At 37.0% G+C, this 16,106-nt stretch overlaps 2 protein-coding genes across 3 annotated transcripts in view; one reads left to right on the top strand and one right to left on the bottom strand.

The window, feature by feature from the left end:
* Positions 1-2,429, bottom strand: part of LOC133575757 (uncharacterized) — a 13,634-nt gene extending 11,205 nt beyond the window's left edge. For both annotated transcript variants that reach the window (XM_061928576.1, XM_061928578.1), the window contains exon 1: positions 2,279-2,429. The gene's annotated coding sequence lies outside the window, so the exon portion shown is untranslated. The remainder of the gene's footprint in view (positions 1-2,278) is intronic.
* A 109-nt stretch (positions 2,430-2,538) lies between these two features.
* LOC133575720 (uncharacterized) overlaps positions 2,539-16,106 on the top strand; it is a 118,572-nt gene continuing 105,004 nt past the window's right edge. Inside the window, exons 1-2 of the mRNA XM_061928519.2 lie at positions 2,539-2,843; positions 7,503-7,685. Coding sequence (XP_061784503.2) covers positions 2,648-2,843; positions 7,503-7,685 — 379 coding nt within the window. The 5' untranslated portion in view covers positions 2,539-2,647. The remainder of the gene's footprint in view (positions 2,844-7,502; positions 7,686-16,106) is intronic.

Here is a 16,106-nt window from a genome sequence, read left to right as displayed (position 1 = left end):
TAATACAATTTATTTCTAGTCTGGATGATTTAGTTCTTGTCACCCTGTTGTCCTCCCATCGTGGCCTCCAGCTCCGGCAGAAAATCGGGAGATTTTCGGGAGAATATTTGTCCCGGGAGGTTTTCGGGAGAGGCGCTGAATTTCGGGAGTCTCCCGGAAAATTCGGGAGGGTTGGCAAGTATGAAATTAGGCATAATAATGTGCTAATTCCACGACTGTATATATCGGTTGATATCGGTATCGGTAATTAAAGAGTTGGACAATATCGGATATCGGCAAAAAGCCATTATCGGACATCCCTAATATAAACCAAGTCATTGTATTTCATTTAATATTATTTATATATCTTCATTTTAAATAAAAATATATTTTTATCCTTTTTAGATACAGTCAAATAATGTGAACATGTATCATAACGTGGAAATCTAAAAGAACGTGTTGTGAATGAGGATGCTTGTGGACTGGGAATTTTATTTTATTTTTTTTACACGTTTTTATTAAAAAAAAAAAAAAAATTCCAACGTATTAAATTATAGACGATTTCTCTTCTTAGTTATTATTTCTCCGGCTGTAGAAAAGAGCCGCTCACAGGGCACAGAGGAGGCGTCAGTGCGACACAGTTACGCGTATCGGTCACCTGACCGAAACAGCTCACGATCGGTCACGTGACTTTCTAAAAGCGGTACGCGCACCGACACGGGGTTTTGCTCTATGAGCTCGACGCATCGGTGTTGCCGGACCCATCACTAATAATAATTCAACGTATATACTCTGATGATTAACTTGTGTGGTGACAAGTTAGTATATATTTGTACCATGAATTGATTTACGTGGACCCCGACATAAACAAGTTGAAAAACTTATTGAGGTGTTACCATTTAGTGGTCAATTGTACGGAATATGTACCGTATTTTCCGCACCATAAGGCGCCCTGGGTTAAAAGCCGCGCCTTCAATGAACGGCATATTTCAAAACTTTGTCCACCTATAAGCCGCCCGGTGTTGTAAGCCGCATCTAACTGCGCTAAAGGGAATGTCAAAAAAACAGTCGGATATGTCAGTCAAACTTTAATAATATATTAAAAACCAGCGTGATGTGGGCGCGCATGGAGTCGTATATCAACATGGACGGAGCTGCGTGAAAAAAGCCACCCGGCCTCTTCGCGTAAACTTCCCTTAACCACTCGCTCATCTTTTCTTCATCCATTCATCCCTTCGAGTTAGCTTTTATGATGACGCCGGCTGGAAAGGTCTCTTTTGGCAAGGTCTTCCTTTTGAATATCACCATGGGTGGAAGTTTCTGGCCATTAGCATGGCAAGCTAGAACCACAGTGAAGGATGACTTCTCATTCCCTGTGGTGCGAATATTCACCGTACGTGCTCCCGTTGTATCCACAGTGCGGTTCACAGGAATATCAAAAGTCAGTGGAACCTCGTCCATGTTGATAATGTTCTCTGGCCGGATCTTTTTTTCAGCTATCTTGTTTTTACAATATGCACGGAAAGTAGCCAGCTTTTCTTGAAAGTCTTTAGGCAGTTGCTGTGAAATAGTAGTCCGTGTGCGGATGGAGAGATTGCGTCTTTTCATGAACCGGAAACCTGTCGCTTAGTAGGAGCCATTTTGTGGTCTTTACAGATGTAAACACACAAAGGAAATGAAACGTAATATCCGCGCGCTTCTTCTTCTTCTACCGGGGCGGGTGGTTGCTTACAGTAGAAGAAGAAGCGCTTCCTGTTCTATGGGGGCGGGTGCTTACCTTGGCGGTTGCTTGCGTAGAAGAAGAAGCACTTCCTCTTCTACGGGGAAAAAAGATGGCGGCTGTTTACCGTAGTTGCGAGACCGAAACTTTATGAAAATGAATCTTAATATTAATCCATATATAAAGCACACCGGGTTATAAGCCGCACTGTCAGCTTTTGAGTAAATTTGTGGTTTTTAGGTGCGGCTAATAGTGCGGAAAATACGGTACTATACTGTGCAATCTACTAATAAAAGTTTCAATCAATCAAACAAGGCAGAGCCGTTCAGCAGCCGTTACGCATCCAGTGGAATGCGGAGCCTCAACGGCATGTCGGTGACGTTCCGCAGGTGGTGGAAACGGACATATTTTAGCTGCAAACTATAGACCGGATTACTAATATCTTGTTGATATTGTTACGGTGGGTATATGAATCGATCCACCTAAAACTCCAAGAGTTCATAGAGAGAATCAACCTTCACGGCGTAGTAATAATGAACAAATACACACCTTCTAAAAAGACAAGAGAGGACTACGAACCTGCTCTTTTGTTCGATACTGTTCCTTTTTGTATTTCGCTATCGTTCTTTCTATCACTACGAATATTTATCGAGATGCTTTTACCGTTTTGTTAGGTTATATTTTTATAAAAAAATGTGCAAGAACTAAGACGCTGCTGTTGGTGTTTTGTTTATCCGGCCATCTTGGATCACGCGACCAACACCAAATCTCGCGATGCTTTCACACAATAGAACGGGCAAAACGGGGGACAACACTGCGCCTGCGCTGGCCGCCATTTTGCAACCAAAGTTAGCACGACGACGACATTAATGCCGCGTTTTATTCTTCTACGATATGATTTTAACTCTTCCAATGTTTCCAGGATAGTTTAGCCACATCGCTTACATCATGTGCACGTTAAAGACGCTCAGAGCGTTTGTGAATCAGCGACTAAATGTCGCCGTGGAAGAAATATTTGTAGTGTTAGAAAGAACGATAGCGGAATACGAGGAGGAACTTTCTAGAACAAAAGAGGAGAAGGAGCGACAGCATCAACTACTGGACGCTGTTACCGAGAAACACCAAGTTGTGTTACACGGAGCAGGTTTGTTTCACTCTTATTGACATTTATGTGCTCATGTAGGGCTGGGCGATATGGACTTTTTTTAATATCGCGAAATTTTTCGGCCATGTCACGATACACGATATATATCGCGATATTTTGCCTTAGCCTTGAATGAACACTTGATGCATATAATCACAGCAGCATGATGATTCTATGTGTCTACATTAAAACATTCCTCTTCATACTGCATTAATATATGCTACTTTTAAACATTCATGCAGAGAGGGAAATCACCGTATTTTTCGGAGTATAAGTCGCACCTGCCAAAAATGCATAATAAAGAAGGAAAAAAACATATAAATCGCACTGGAGCCCGGCCAAACTATGAAAAAAACTGCGACTTATAGTCCGAAAAATGCGGTAAGTCAATTGACAAAAAGTGTATTTATTAAACAGTTATTAAGCAGTGGCACAAACATTCATGTCATTTCAAAACAGAAAGTGCAAGATTGTCAGAGAAATTTTAAAACAAGCTATGAGTGCACTTTTGTGCATGATGTCACTAAGATGACATATCAAAACAACACTAAATTAAAGTAGCGATGTCCCGATCCAGGTTTTTGCACTTCCGATCCGATACCGATGTTGTTTTTGTACATCCGATCCGATACCGATACTGACCGATACTGGCCTATCCGAGCATGTATTAAAGTTTAAAGTTATTTAGCCTACTTAGTTGTCAGAATCATGTTGAAAAGGGTTTTAGTACTCTTGATAACAACTAGCCAGCTGAATTAGGGGAGTTTGAATAATACACAATGGTTGGTAACAAGAAACTGACCTGTTTATTCAAGGATAAACACAAAATAGACAAAATTATACATGACAAACAGAAATGGCATCATTGAACTAGGGCTGGGCGATATGGCCTTTTTTAAATATCGCGATATTTTTTAGGCCGTGTCACGATACACGATATATATCGCGATATTTTGCCTTAGCCTTGAATGAACGCTTGATGCATATAATCACAGCAGTATGATGATTCTATGTGTCTACATTCAAACATTCTTCTTCATACTGCATTATTAGTGATGGGTTGATGAGGCGTCATGAAGCGTTTCGACACATTGCAAAACTGTATTGATACTGTGTCACTAAATACTGACATCTGCTGGACATTAAAAATCCCTACAGGCAACCTATGGACCGACTCAACTGACACTGATTTGATGCCCTAGTACAGGGGTCACCAACCTTTTTGAAACCAAAAACTACTTCTTGGGTACTGATTAATGCGAAGGGCTACCAGTTTGATACACACTTAAATAAATAAATATATTGTCATTTGTAAGTTACACGTAAGTGTGATTTGAACAAGAAAGCTAAATAAATAAATTTATATATATAAAAAAATGGGTATTTCTGTCTGTCATTCCGTCGTACATTTTTTTTTCATTTTACGGAAGGTTTTTTGTTGAGAATAAATGATGAAAAAAACACTTAATTGAACGGTTTAAAAGAGGAGAAAACACGAAAAAAATTAAAATAACATTTTGAAACATAGTTTATCTTCAATTTCGACTCTTTAAAATTCAAAATTCAACCGACAAAAAGAAGAGGAAAAACTAGCGAATTTGAATCTTTTTGAAAAAGTTAAAAAAAGAATTTATGGAACATCATTAGTAATTTTTCCTGATTAAGATACATTTTAGAATTTTGATGACATGTTTTAAATTGGTTAAAATCCAATCTGCACTTTGTTAGAATATTTAACAAATTGGACCAAGCAAAGACAAATCAGTATTTCTTCTAGATTTTCCAGAACAACAATTTTAAAAGAAATTCAAAATACTTTGAAATAAGATTTAAATTTGATTTTACAGATTTTCTAGATTTGCCAGAATTTTTTTTTTTAAATTTTAATCATAGTAAGTTTGAAGAAATATTTCACAAATATTCTTCGTCGAAAAACCAGAGGCTAAGATATTTATTATTCTTTACAATTAAAAAAAAAAAAAATTACTTGAACATTGATTTTAATTGTCAGGAAAGAAGAGGAAGACATTTAAAAGGTAAAAAGGTATATTTGTTTAAAAATCCAAAAATAATTTTTAAGGTTGTATTTTTTCTCTAAAATTGTATTTCTAAAAGTAATAAGAAGCAAAGTAAAAAATAAATGAATTTATTTAAACAAGTGAAGACCCATCCATCCGTCCATTTTCTACCGCTTATTCCAAGTGAAGACCAAGTCTTTAAAATATTTTCTTGGATTTTCAAATTCTATTTGAGTTTTGTCTCTTTTAAAATTAAAAATGTCGAGCAAAGCGAGACCAGCTTGCTAGTAAATAAATACAATTTAAAAAAATAGAGGCAGCTCACTGGTAATTGCTGCTCTTAAGAGCAGCACTTACCAGTTTTTATTTAAATGAAGATATGAAATAATCCTAAATGAAATACAATGACTTGGTTTATATTATTGTATATACTAGGGCAGGGGTCACCAACGCGGTGCCCGCGGTCACCAGGTAGCCCGTAAGGACCAGATGAGTCGCCCGCTGGCCTGTTCTAAAAATAGCTCAAATTTGAGCTATTTTTAGAACAGGCCAGCGGGCGACTCATCTGGTCCTTACGGGCTACCTGGTGACCGCGGGCACCGCGTTGGTGACCCCTGCCCTAGTATATACAATAATATAAACCAAGTCATTGTATTTCATTTAGGATTATTTCATATCTTCATTTAAATAAAAATATATTTTTATCTTTTTTAGATACAGTCAATAAATAATGTGAACATGTATCATAACATGGAAATCTAAGAGAACGTGTTGTGAATGATTGTGGACTGGGAATTGTTTTAATTTTATTTTTTTACACATTTTTATTAAAAAAAATTTAAAAAAGTTTTTCCGACGTATTACATTTTAGACGATTTCTCTTCTTAGTTATTATGTCTCCGGCTGAAGAAAAGACCCGCTCACAGGGCACAGAGGAGGCGTCAGTGCGACACAGTTGGCGTATCGGTCACGTGACCAAAACAGCTCATGATCGGTCACGTGACTTTCTAAAAGCGGTACGCGCACCGACACAGGGTTTTGCTCTATGAGCTCGACGCATGCGCCGATGCATCGGTGTTGCCGGACCCATCACTATGCATTATTATATGCTACTTTTAAACTTTCATGCAGAGAGGGAAATCACAACTAAGTCAATTTAGCAAAAGTGTATTTATTAAAGAGTTATTAAGCAGTGGCACAAACATTCATGTCATTTCAAAACAGAAAGTGCAAGATTGTCAGAGACATTTTAAAACAAGCTATGAGTGCACTTTTGTGCATGATGTCACTAAGATGACATATCAAAACAACACTAAATTAAAGTAGGGATGTCCCGATCCAGGTTTTTGCACTTCCGATCCGATACCGATGTTGTTTTTGCACTTCCGATCCGATACCGATACTGGCCTATCCGAGCATGTATTAAAGTTTAAAGTTATTTAGCCTACTTAGTTGTCAGAATCATGTTGAAAAGGGTTTTAGTACTCTTGATAACAACTAGCCAGCTGAATTAGGGGAGTTTGAATAATACACAATGGTTGGTAACAAGAAACTGACCTGTTTATTCAAGGATAAACACAAAATAGACAAAATTATACATGACAAACAGAAATGGCATCATTGAACTAGGGCTGGGCGATATGGCCTTTTTTAATATCGCGATATCTTAAGGCCATATTGCGATACACGATATATATCTCGATATTTTGCCTTAGCCTTGAATGAACACTTGATGCATATAATCACAGCAGTATGATGATTCTATGTGTCTACATTCAAACATTCTTCTTCATACTGCATTAATATATGCTACTTTTAAACTTTCATGCAGAGAGGGAAATCACAACTACCGTATTTTTCGGAATATAAGTCGCACCTGCCAAAAATGCATAATAAAGATGTATGTGTGTATATGTATGTATGTATATGTGTATATATATGTATGTGTATATATGTATGTATGTGTATATATGTGTGTGTATATGTATATGTATATGTATATGTGTATATATGTATGTATATGTGTATATTAAAGTTAAAGTACACACACACACTAGGTGTGGCGAAATTATTCTCTGCATTTGACTCATCACCCTTGATCACCCCTTTGGGAGGTGAGGGGAGCAGTGAGCAGCAGCGGGGACCACGCCCGGGAATCATTTTTGGTGATTTAACCCCCAATTCCAACCCTTGATGCTGAGTGCCAAGCAGGGAGGTAATGGCTCCCATTTTTATAGTCTTTGGTGTGACTCGGCCGGGGTTTGAACTCACGACCTACCCATCTCAGGGCGTTTGTATATATATGTGTGTGTATGTATATGTAAATATATGGATGTATATACTGTATATGTATGTGTGTGTGTGTATATATATATATATATATATATATATATGTATGTATATATATGTATAAAACATTTATCGCAGTTGTTTTTAACTTGTGGGGCTTTAAATTTAATTGTTTCAAGTATATGAATGTGTGGGAGGCACTGATGTTTGTGTGTCACTGTTTTGTTTGTCGCTGATTATGTCCTCAGAGACACTATCAGAACATTTGCTGGTGCAGCAAAAAGTCTCGTCATTGAGCAAAGCCGGACTTTTCTAAAGAATGTGCTTTTTTTTTTCTTCTTGCGTCCTGAAGGTGTCAGTAAAGAATGTCCTCTTCAGCTGCAACTGTGGCCCTCTAGGAAGGAACAGGAGGAGTCACAGCCCCCCCACATTAAAGAGGAAGACGAGGAGCACAGAATCAGTCCGGAGGAGGCTGACGTCACCAAGTGTCCAGTGATTGATGTCATCCTGAAGAGTGAAGGTGATGAGGTCAAAGGTGAAAGTGAGGAGAAGAGCAGCAGCTCAACACAACACATGACAACAGAAGCTGATGGAGACCACTGTGGAGGATCACAAGCAGACAAGATCTTAGCTCCACTATCAGATAGTGAGGACACAACGTCACACTCTCCTGACACTGATGATGAAGACTCTAAAGAAGATAAGACATGTCACACTGACAACACTCACTTCAAATGTTCTCTATGCGACAAAACCTTTGGCCACAAAAAGAATCTGGGTAGACACATGAGATATCACACAGAAGAGAAACCATTCATGTGCGCGTTCTGCGGCAAAAGATTCTCCCAGAAGGCACATTTGACCGGTCACGTGAGAATACACACCGGAGAGAAACCCTTTTCCTGCTCAGTCTGCGGCATACGCTTCCGACGGAATCAGGATTTAAAGGAACACGCGCGAATACACACGGGGGAGAAACCCTTTCCTTGCTCGGTGTGCGGCAAGCGGTTCACTAAAAGGCACGGTCTAAAGAGACACATAAGAACGCACACCGGAGAGAAACCTTTCCCTTGCTCCGTGTGCGGTAAAAGGTTTTCTAAAAATGACGGTTTGAAGAGACACGCGAGAATCCACACTGAAGAGAAACTTGAAAACACTTTTTAAAAATGAGGCTAGATAATATTTCTAATACTGTGATGAGATGGCGACTTGTCCAGGGTGTACCCCGCCTTCCGCCCGATTGTAGCTGAGATAGGCTCCCGCGACCCTGAAGGGAATAAGCGGTAGAAAATGGATGGATGGAATATTTCTAATAAGAAAATAAGCGATAATTGTCGAGTAATCAGTAGGAATATCCTCCTGATCTTTTGTGCTCAATAATCGGGGTGTAACGATACCAAAATCACACTGTACGATACCATCAAGGTCTTAGGTACGATATCATTGTGGTATATGTCCAAAAAAATGACATTGAGAGAGACAAAGCGACAGAAAATGGATGGATTGAGGATGTATCAAGTAGCTTTTTCAATTCCCCTTTATTCCCCATCGCCTTTGATTACAAAACAGTTAAAAGAAAAGGTCGTAAAACAGTTTCAAGAAAAGGTGCCTGTAGATCTCGAATCAAGACAAGATCTTCCTGTGGATTACAATACATCAAAGAAACAGAACACCGTCATGTTGCTTCCCATCCTACACAGTGGAGTTTTACAAGCCTTCTTTCTTGGTAGGATCAAAGACAGCTTTTGTCCTCTAGCAGGGCGAGCTGAACTCAATGTAACACAACAGTTTTGTGATAACTTAGATACAATTATTCGGACACTGGGAGCAGGTGGGTAAAGTGTCTTGCCTCAAGGACACGACGGCAGTGACTAGGCTCGCAGAAGCGGGGATCGAACCTGGAGCCCTCAAGTCACTCTACCAACCGAGCAATGCCGCCCCACCTCGGGGAACGTGCTTTATCAGTATCATGCTTCAAAAAAGCTGTGCACTACAAACATTGTAGCCATCAATCCTGACTTCCTCATTTTGTTTAGTACAAACTATTATATTGATTTTGTGTGTTTTATATGTTGTGCTCCTGAGGTAATGTTGCTGATCAATTTGAATACGTTGATTACATTTTTCAAGCCAATGAAAACATTTTTTTTATTTTATTAAGGATTCATTATTTTTGAGTAATTTCAGGTAAATTGATGCACTTTAAATCTTTTCTTTTACAGACTATAACAAATATTTTAATAAAGTTATTTGTTTTTTCCCCTTAATTGTTAATAACAATAAATGTTTTGTAACTATGTATAGACTAAGCTATTTATAGTCGCTTCGGAGGGACATATTTACGTGAATATTTGCTAAAACATCCTAACGGTACAAAGAAAATGTGTTTAAAAGTGTTTGTTCTTTTTCTTTATCTGAGGAGTTGAATCTACGGAGCCCCTAAAGGGACATGGGGGGGGGTGTATTATTTTTTTTAGACATGTATCTCGTGCGCACGAGAAACTTTTTAAAAAGTTATGAAAACATATATATATAATTTTTTTTTTTAGACACGTATCTCGTGCGCACGAGAAACTTTTTATAAAGTTATAAAAAAAAAATTATAATTTTTATTTTTTATTATTTTAGAAATGTATTATGTCTAAAAAATATAAAAATTAATTTTTTTTTTATTTTTATTTTTTTTAGACATGTATCTCGTGCGCACGAGAAACTTTTTATAAAGTTATAAAAAAAAATTATTTTTTATTATTTTAGACATGTATCATGTCTAAAAAATATAAAAATGTATTTTAATTTTTTAGACATGTATCTCGTGCGCACGAGAAACTTTTTATAAAGTTATAAAAAAATATATATAATTTTTATTTTTATTATTTTAGACATGTATCATGTCTAAAAAATATAAAAATGAATTTAAATTAAAAAAAAAAAATTAGACATGTATCTCGTGCGCACGAGAAACTTTTTAAAAAGTTTAAAAATATATATAATTTTTTTTTATTTTAGACGGCGCACGAGAAACTTTTTATAAAGTTATAAAAATAGAATTATTTTCTATTATTTTAGACATGTATCATGTCTAAAAAATATAAAAATTAATTTTTTATTTTTTTTTTAATTTTCTAGACATGTATCTCGTGCGCACGAGAAACTTTTTAAAACGTTATAAAAAAAAATATATATAATTTTTTTTTTTTTGACATGTATCTTGTGTGCACGAGAAACTATCTCGTGCGCACGAGAAACTTTATAAAGTTATAAAAAAAATATTATTTTTATTTTTTATTATTTTAGACATGTATCATGTCTAAAAAATATAAAAATGAATTTTTATTTTTTCTAATTTTTTTTAGACATGTATCTCGTGCGCACGAGAAACTTTTTATAAAATTATTTAAAAAAAATATAATTTTTATTTTAGACATGTATCATGTCTAAAAAATATAAAAATGAATTTTAGTTTTTTTAAATTTGTTTTAGACATGTATCTCGTACGCACAAGAAACTTTAAAAAGTTATAAAAAAAATAAATATAATTTTTTTTTTAGACATGTATCTCGTGCGCACAAGAAACTTTTTATAAAGTTATAATTAAAAAAAATATTATTTTTATTGTTTATTATTTTAGACATGTTTCATATCTAAAAAATATAAAAATTAATTATTTTTTTTATTTTTATAAATTTATAAAAAATATTAATTATTTTTTAGACATGATAAATGTCTAAAATAATAAAAAAAATATATATATATTTTTTTTATAACTTTATAAAAAGTTTCTCGTGTGCATGTGATACATGTCTAAAAAATTATTTGGAAAAATGTTTCCCCCCATGTCCCTATAGGGGCTCCGTATGAATCAGAGCAACTGGCTTATCTTGCTCTCGTTCAACTCCACAGATTAAGAACAAGTGCAAATAAAAAAGATTTGAATATAAAAATGTAACTTTTTTTCCCTGAATAATTGAGCTGGTAAATTCAATCTCCCAGTCTGCATTGAAAGTTCCGACTGCACTAAATTCCCCAAAGCAACAAAACAGTAAGAGACTGTTTTTTAAAATGTGTATTTTTGCCACCTTTCCCAACTTCTTTGTCACGTGTTGCTGGCATCAAATTCTAAAGTTAATGATTATTTGCAACAAAAAAAAAGTTTTTCAGTTTGAACATCAAATATGTTGTCTTTGTAGCATATTCAACTGAATATGGGTTGAAGATTATTTGCAAATCATTGTATTCCGTTTATATTTACATCCAACACAATTTCCCAACTCATGGAAACGGGGTTTGTACATTGGGGACGGCAATAGCATACTAGCATCTTTAGTGATAGCAAAGAACCATCTTGACACATTAAAGGAGCCTTATGTAATAATTTCATGTCAAGTCATCATTAAGTGGCCCATTAATAAATCATGTTCTTTTCCAATACCTTTATAACTGATAACAGTAGTTCAGCCGGGATATGCTCATTTCAAAATTACATTTGCAGCCCAGAAATCGTGTTATTGTTTTCATTTTGCCATCTTCGTCGAGCTACTGCCACCGGTAAAGTTACTAAACAAGTCAGCTATTAGTGAATCTAAAAGGCGTCGTTACGATTCTCATGACAAAGCCAGGAACAAAACGGCGATGCCTTTGAGAGACGGAGACGATTGAAGGCGGAGAAAATGTTTTCATCTGACGCCACACTTGCTAATTTCCTCCTTGATAGGTAAGTCAGGCATTTACGTTTTCCTATTACTTGTAATAAATGAAAATGGACATTTGGTAAGTAAACTATATTGTCCAATACAGTCTATGATCTTGTTTAACAAATGTAGTATGTTCCTGCAACCAATGACATATAGGCTAATGGGGGAAATTTTACTGTTGGCCTTGGCTTGCCACCAAAGTAGGCCTATGCCATATATAATATATTATTATATATTATATTGGATGGTGTTCTGTGCGGTCAAACTAGACATTTTAAAAGGGTAACGCCAACAATCCGTCCCGACTCCCGACTAAAATATTGCTGCGTAACTTTACAAATACATTTGGCTAATCGGCATCAGTAAAATGTGGCATAATTACTTAGTAAACCATCTTGTAAGAAGCATAAACAAGAGAAACCTGTCGATTGCCTTTTGAAGTTTGAGTGGGAGGTGTTGCGTCTGACCAGTCTTCCTCTCAGGGAATTAAAGTCACTGGTCAATCTCAAATTCTTTTAGATGACATATATGTTGAGTAAGAAGGACCATCAAGACAGAATCGGAATATTATCAAGTTTTACTAAAGCTTTCGGAGAACAGTCCTACAGTGCCCTAATACCAGCATCTACAAGTGGTCTGAAAATCAAACGGGAAGAGACAACTTATTGATTACGAAAACAGCCCCCACCCTGCCCAGAAAGGAATACAACCTCATTGTTCTAATACCCACATTCCAACTCCTTCAAGGTAAGGCACAGAGTTTACTTGCAGACATAAGATACAAGCAAAAAGAGTACACATGGGAAAATATTAGCTGATTTAAACATGACTATGAATAAAGAAAGAACTACAGAATTTTGACCGTGGTTGCAGTACCATTTCTGGCCACAATATTACAAATGGGTCCTGGGGAGAATCACAGGATTATTTAATGCATGAAAACTTTTTATTGATAGAACTTTTTTTTTTTTATCAGCCAACAGGTTAAAAAAAAAAATGGAGGACTGATATGGAATAAAATCTCATTTTCATTTAAGGTGCAATCCCACCAGTAAAAAAAACACACAAAGAGGCATCTGGAAAAAAATAAATGTAATTGTATTTTAATACATTGAACATGTTCACCATTGCAATTTAAAAAAATGAAGTTTTTGTTGGCAGGTTATTTCAGTTTTTTTGTAATTAATACAGCTCACTCAGTTATATTTACAGTGATGAAATACTGTAATAAGTATTTTTAAATTTAAAAAATATAATTTCAAAATTACGGTGATGAGGTGGCGACTTGTCCAGGGTGTACCCCGCCTTCCGCCCGAATGCAGCAGAGATAGGCTCCAGCGTCCCCCCCCCCCCCCGCGACCCCGAAAGGGACAAGCGGTAGAAAATGGATGGATGGATGGAATTTCAAAATTAATTATGACAAAGACAGATTAAATATATGAAATCAAAGTAAAACATATATATATATATATATACAGGTAAAAGCCAGTAAATTAGAATATTTTGAAAAACTTGATTTATTTCAGTAATTGCATTCGAAAGGTGTAACTTGTACATTATATTTATTCATTGCACACAGACTGATGCATTCAAATGTTTATTTCATTTAATTTTGATGATTTGAAGTGGCAACAAATGAAAATCCAAAATTCCGTGTGTCACAAAATTAGAATATTACTTAAGGCTAATACAAAAAAGGGATTTTTAGATATGTTGGCCAACTGAAAAGTATGAAAATGAAAAATATGAGCATGTACAATACTCAATACTTGGTTGGAGCTCCTTTTGCCTCAATTACTGCGTTAATGCGGCGTGGCATGGAGTCGATGAGTTTCTGGCACTGCTCAGGTGTTATGAGAGCCCAGGTTGCTCTGATAGTGGCCTTCAACTCTTCTGCGTTTTTGGGTCTGGCATTCTGCATCTTCCTTTTCACAATACCCCACAGATTTTCTATGGGGCTAAGGTCAGGGGAGTTGGCGGGCCAATTTAGAACAGAAATACCATGGTCCGTAAACCAGGCACGGGTAGATTTTGCGCTGTGTGCAGGCGCCAAGTCCTGTCGGAACTTGAAATCTCCATCTCCATAGAGCAGGTCAGCAGCAGGAAGCATGAAGTGCTCTAAAACTTGCTGGTAGACGGCTGCGTTGACCCTGGATCTCAGGAAACAGAGTGGACCGACACCAGCAGATGACATGGCACCCCAAACCATCACTGATGGTGGAAACTTTACACTAGACTTCAGGCAACGTGGATCCTGTGCCTCTCCTGTCTTCCTCCAGACTCTGGGACCTCGATTTCCAAAGGAAATGCAAAATTTGCATGGTTGGGTGATGGTTTGGGGTGCCATGTCATCTGCTGGTGTCGGTCCACTCTGTTTCCTGAGATCCAGGGTCAACGCAGCCGTCTACCAGCAAGTTTTAGAGCACTTCATGCTTCCTGCTGCTGACCTGCTCTATGGAGATGGAGATTTCAAGTTCCAACAGGACTTGGCGCCTGCACACAGCGCAAAATCTACCCGTGCCTGGTTTACGGACCATGGTATTTCTGTTCTAAATTGGCCCGCCAACTCCCCTGACCTTAGACCCATAGAAAATCTGTGGGGTATTGTGAAAAGGAAGATGCAGAATGCCAGACCCAAAAACGCAGAAGAGTTGAAGGCCACTATCAGAGCAACCTGGGCTCTCATAACACCTGAGCAGTGCCAGAAACTCATCGACTCCATGCCACGCCGCATTAACGCAGTAATTGAGGCAAAAGGAGCTCCAACCAAGTATTGAGTATTGTACATGCTCATATTTTTCATTTTCATACTTTTCAGTTGGCCAACATTTCTAAAAATCCCTTTTTTGTATTAGCCTTAAGTAATATTCTAATTTTGTGACACACGGAATTTTGGATTTTCATTTGTTGCCACTTCAAATCATCAAAATTAAATGAAATAAACATTTGAATGCATCAGTCTGTGTGCAATGAATAAATATAATGTACAAGTTACACCTTTTGAATGCAATTACTGAAATAAATCAAGTTTTTCAAAATATTCTAATTTACTGGCTTTTACCTGTATATATATAAACATATATCATATCTAAAAATATAGATACACAAATATATCCATATATACACATATAAAAACACACAAACACATATATATATATATATATATATACATACATATAAATGTATAAATATATACATATGTATATATATATATGTGTGTGTGTTTTGTAATATATGCATATATAGGTGTGTGTATATATATATATATATATATATATGTATAAATATATATATATGTGTGTGTGTAGTCTTGGGTTCAATCCCGGGCTCGGGATCTTTCTGTGTGGAGTTTGCATGTTCTCCCCGTGACTGCGTGGGTTCCCTCCGGGTACTCCGGCTTCCTCCCACCTCCAAAGACATGCACCTGTGGATAAGTTGATTGGCAACACTAAATGGTCCCTAGTGTGTGGATGTGAGTGTGAATGTTGTCTGTCTATCTGTGTTGGCCCTGCGATGAGGTGGCGACTTGTCCAGGGTGTACCCCGCCTTCCGCCCGATTGTAGCTGAGATAGGCTCCAGCGCCCGCCGCGACCCCAAAGGGAATAAGCGGTAGAAAATGGATGGATGGATGTGTGTGTGTTTATATATATATATATATATATATATATATATATATATATATATTTGAAATAAGATTTTTTTTACATCAAACTTTGCTTTCGTCAAAGAATCCTCCATTTGCAGCAATTACAGCATTGCAGACCTTTGGCATTCTAGCTGTTAATTTGTTGATGTAATCTGGAGAAATTTCACCCCACGCTTCTAGAAGCAGCTCCCACAAGTTGGATTGGTTGGATGGGCACTTATTGCGTACCATACGGTCAAGCTGCTCCCACAATAGCTCAATGGGGTTCAGATCTGGTGACTGCGCTGGCCACTCCATTACCGATAGAATACCAGCTGCCTGCTTCTTCTCTAAAAAGTTTTTGCACAATTTGGAGGTGTGTTTTGGGTCATTGTCCTGTTGTAGGATGAAATTGGCTCCAATCAAGCGCTGTCCACTGGGTATGGCATGGCGTTGCAAAATGGAGTGATAGCCTTCCTTATTCAGAATCCCTTTTACCCTGTACAAATCTCCCACCTTACCAGCACCAAAGCAACCCCAGACCATCACATGACCTCCACCAGGCTTAACAGATGGCGTCAGGCATTCTTCCAGCATCTTTTCAGTTGTTCTGCGTCTCACAAACCTTCTTCTTTGT

Source organism: Nerophis lumbriciformis, linkage group LG33 (genome assembly GCF_033978685.3).
Source record: "Nerophis lumbriciformis linkage group LG33, RoL_Nlum_v2.1, whole genome shotgun sequence".
NCBI classification, from domain to species: Eukaryota; Metazoa; Chordata; class Actinopteri; order Syngnathiformes; family Syngnathidae; genus Nerophis; species Nerophis lumbriciformis.
The sequence above is the reverse complement of the archived record's forward strand: the minus strand, read 5'-3'. Positions and strand labels throughout refer to the sequence as shown.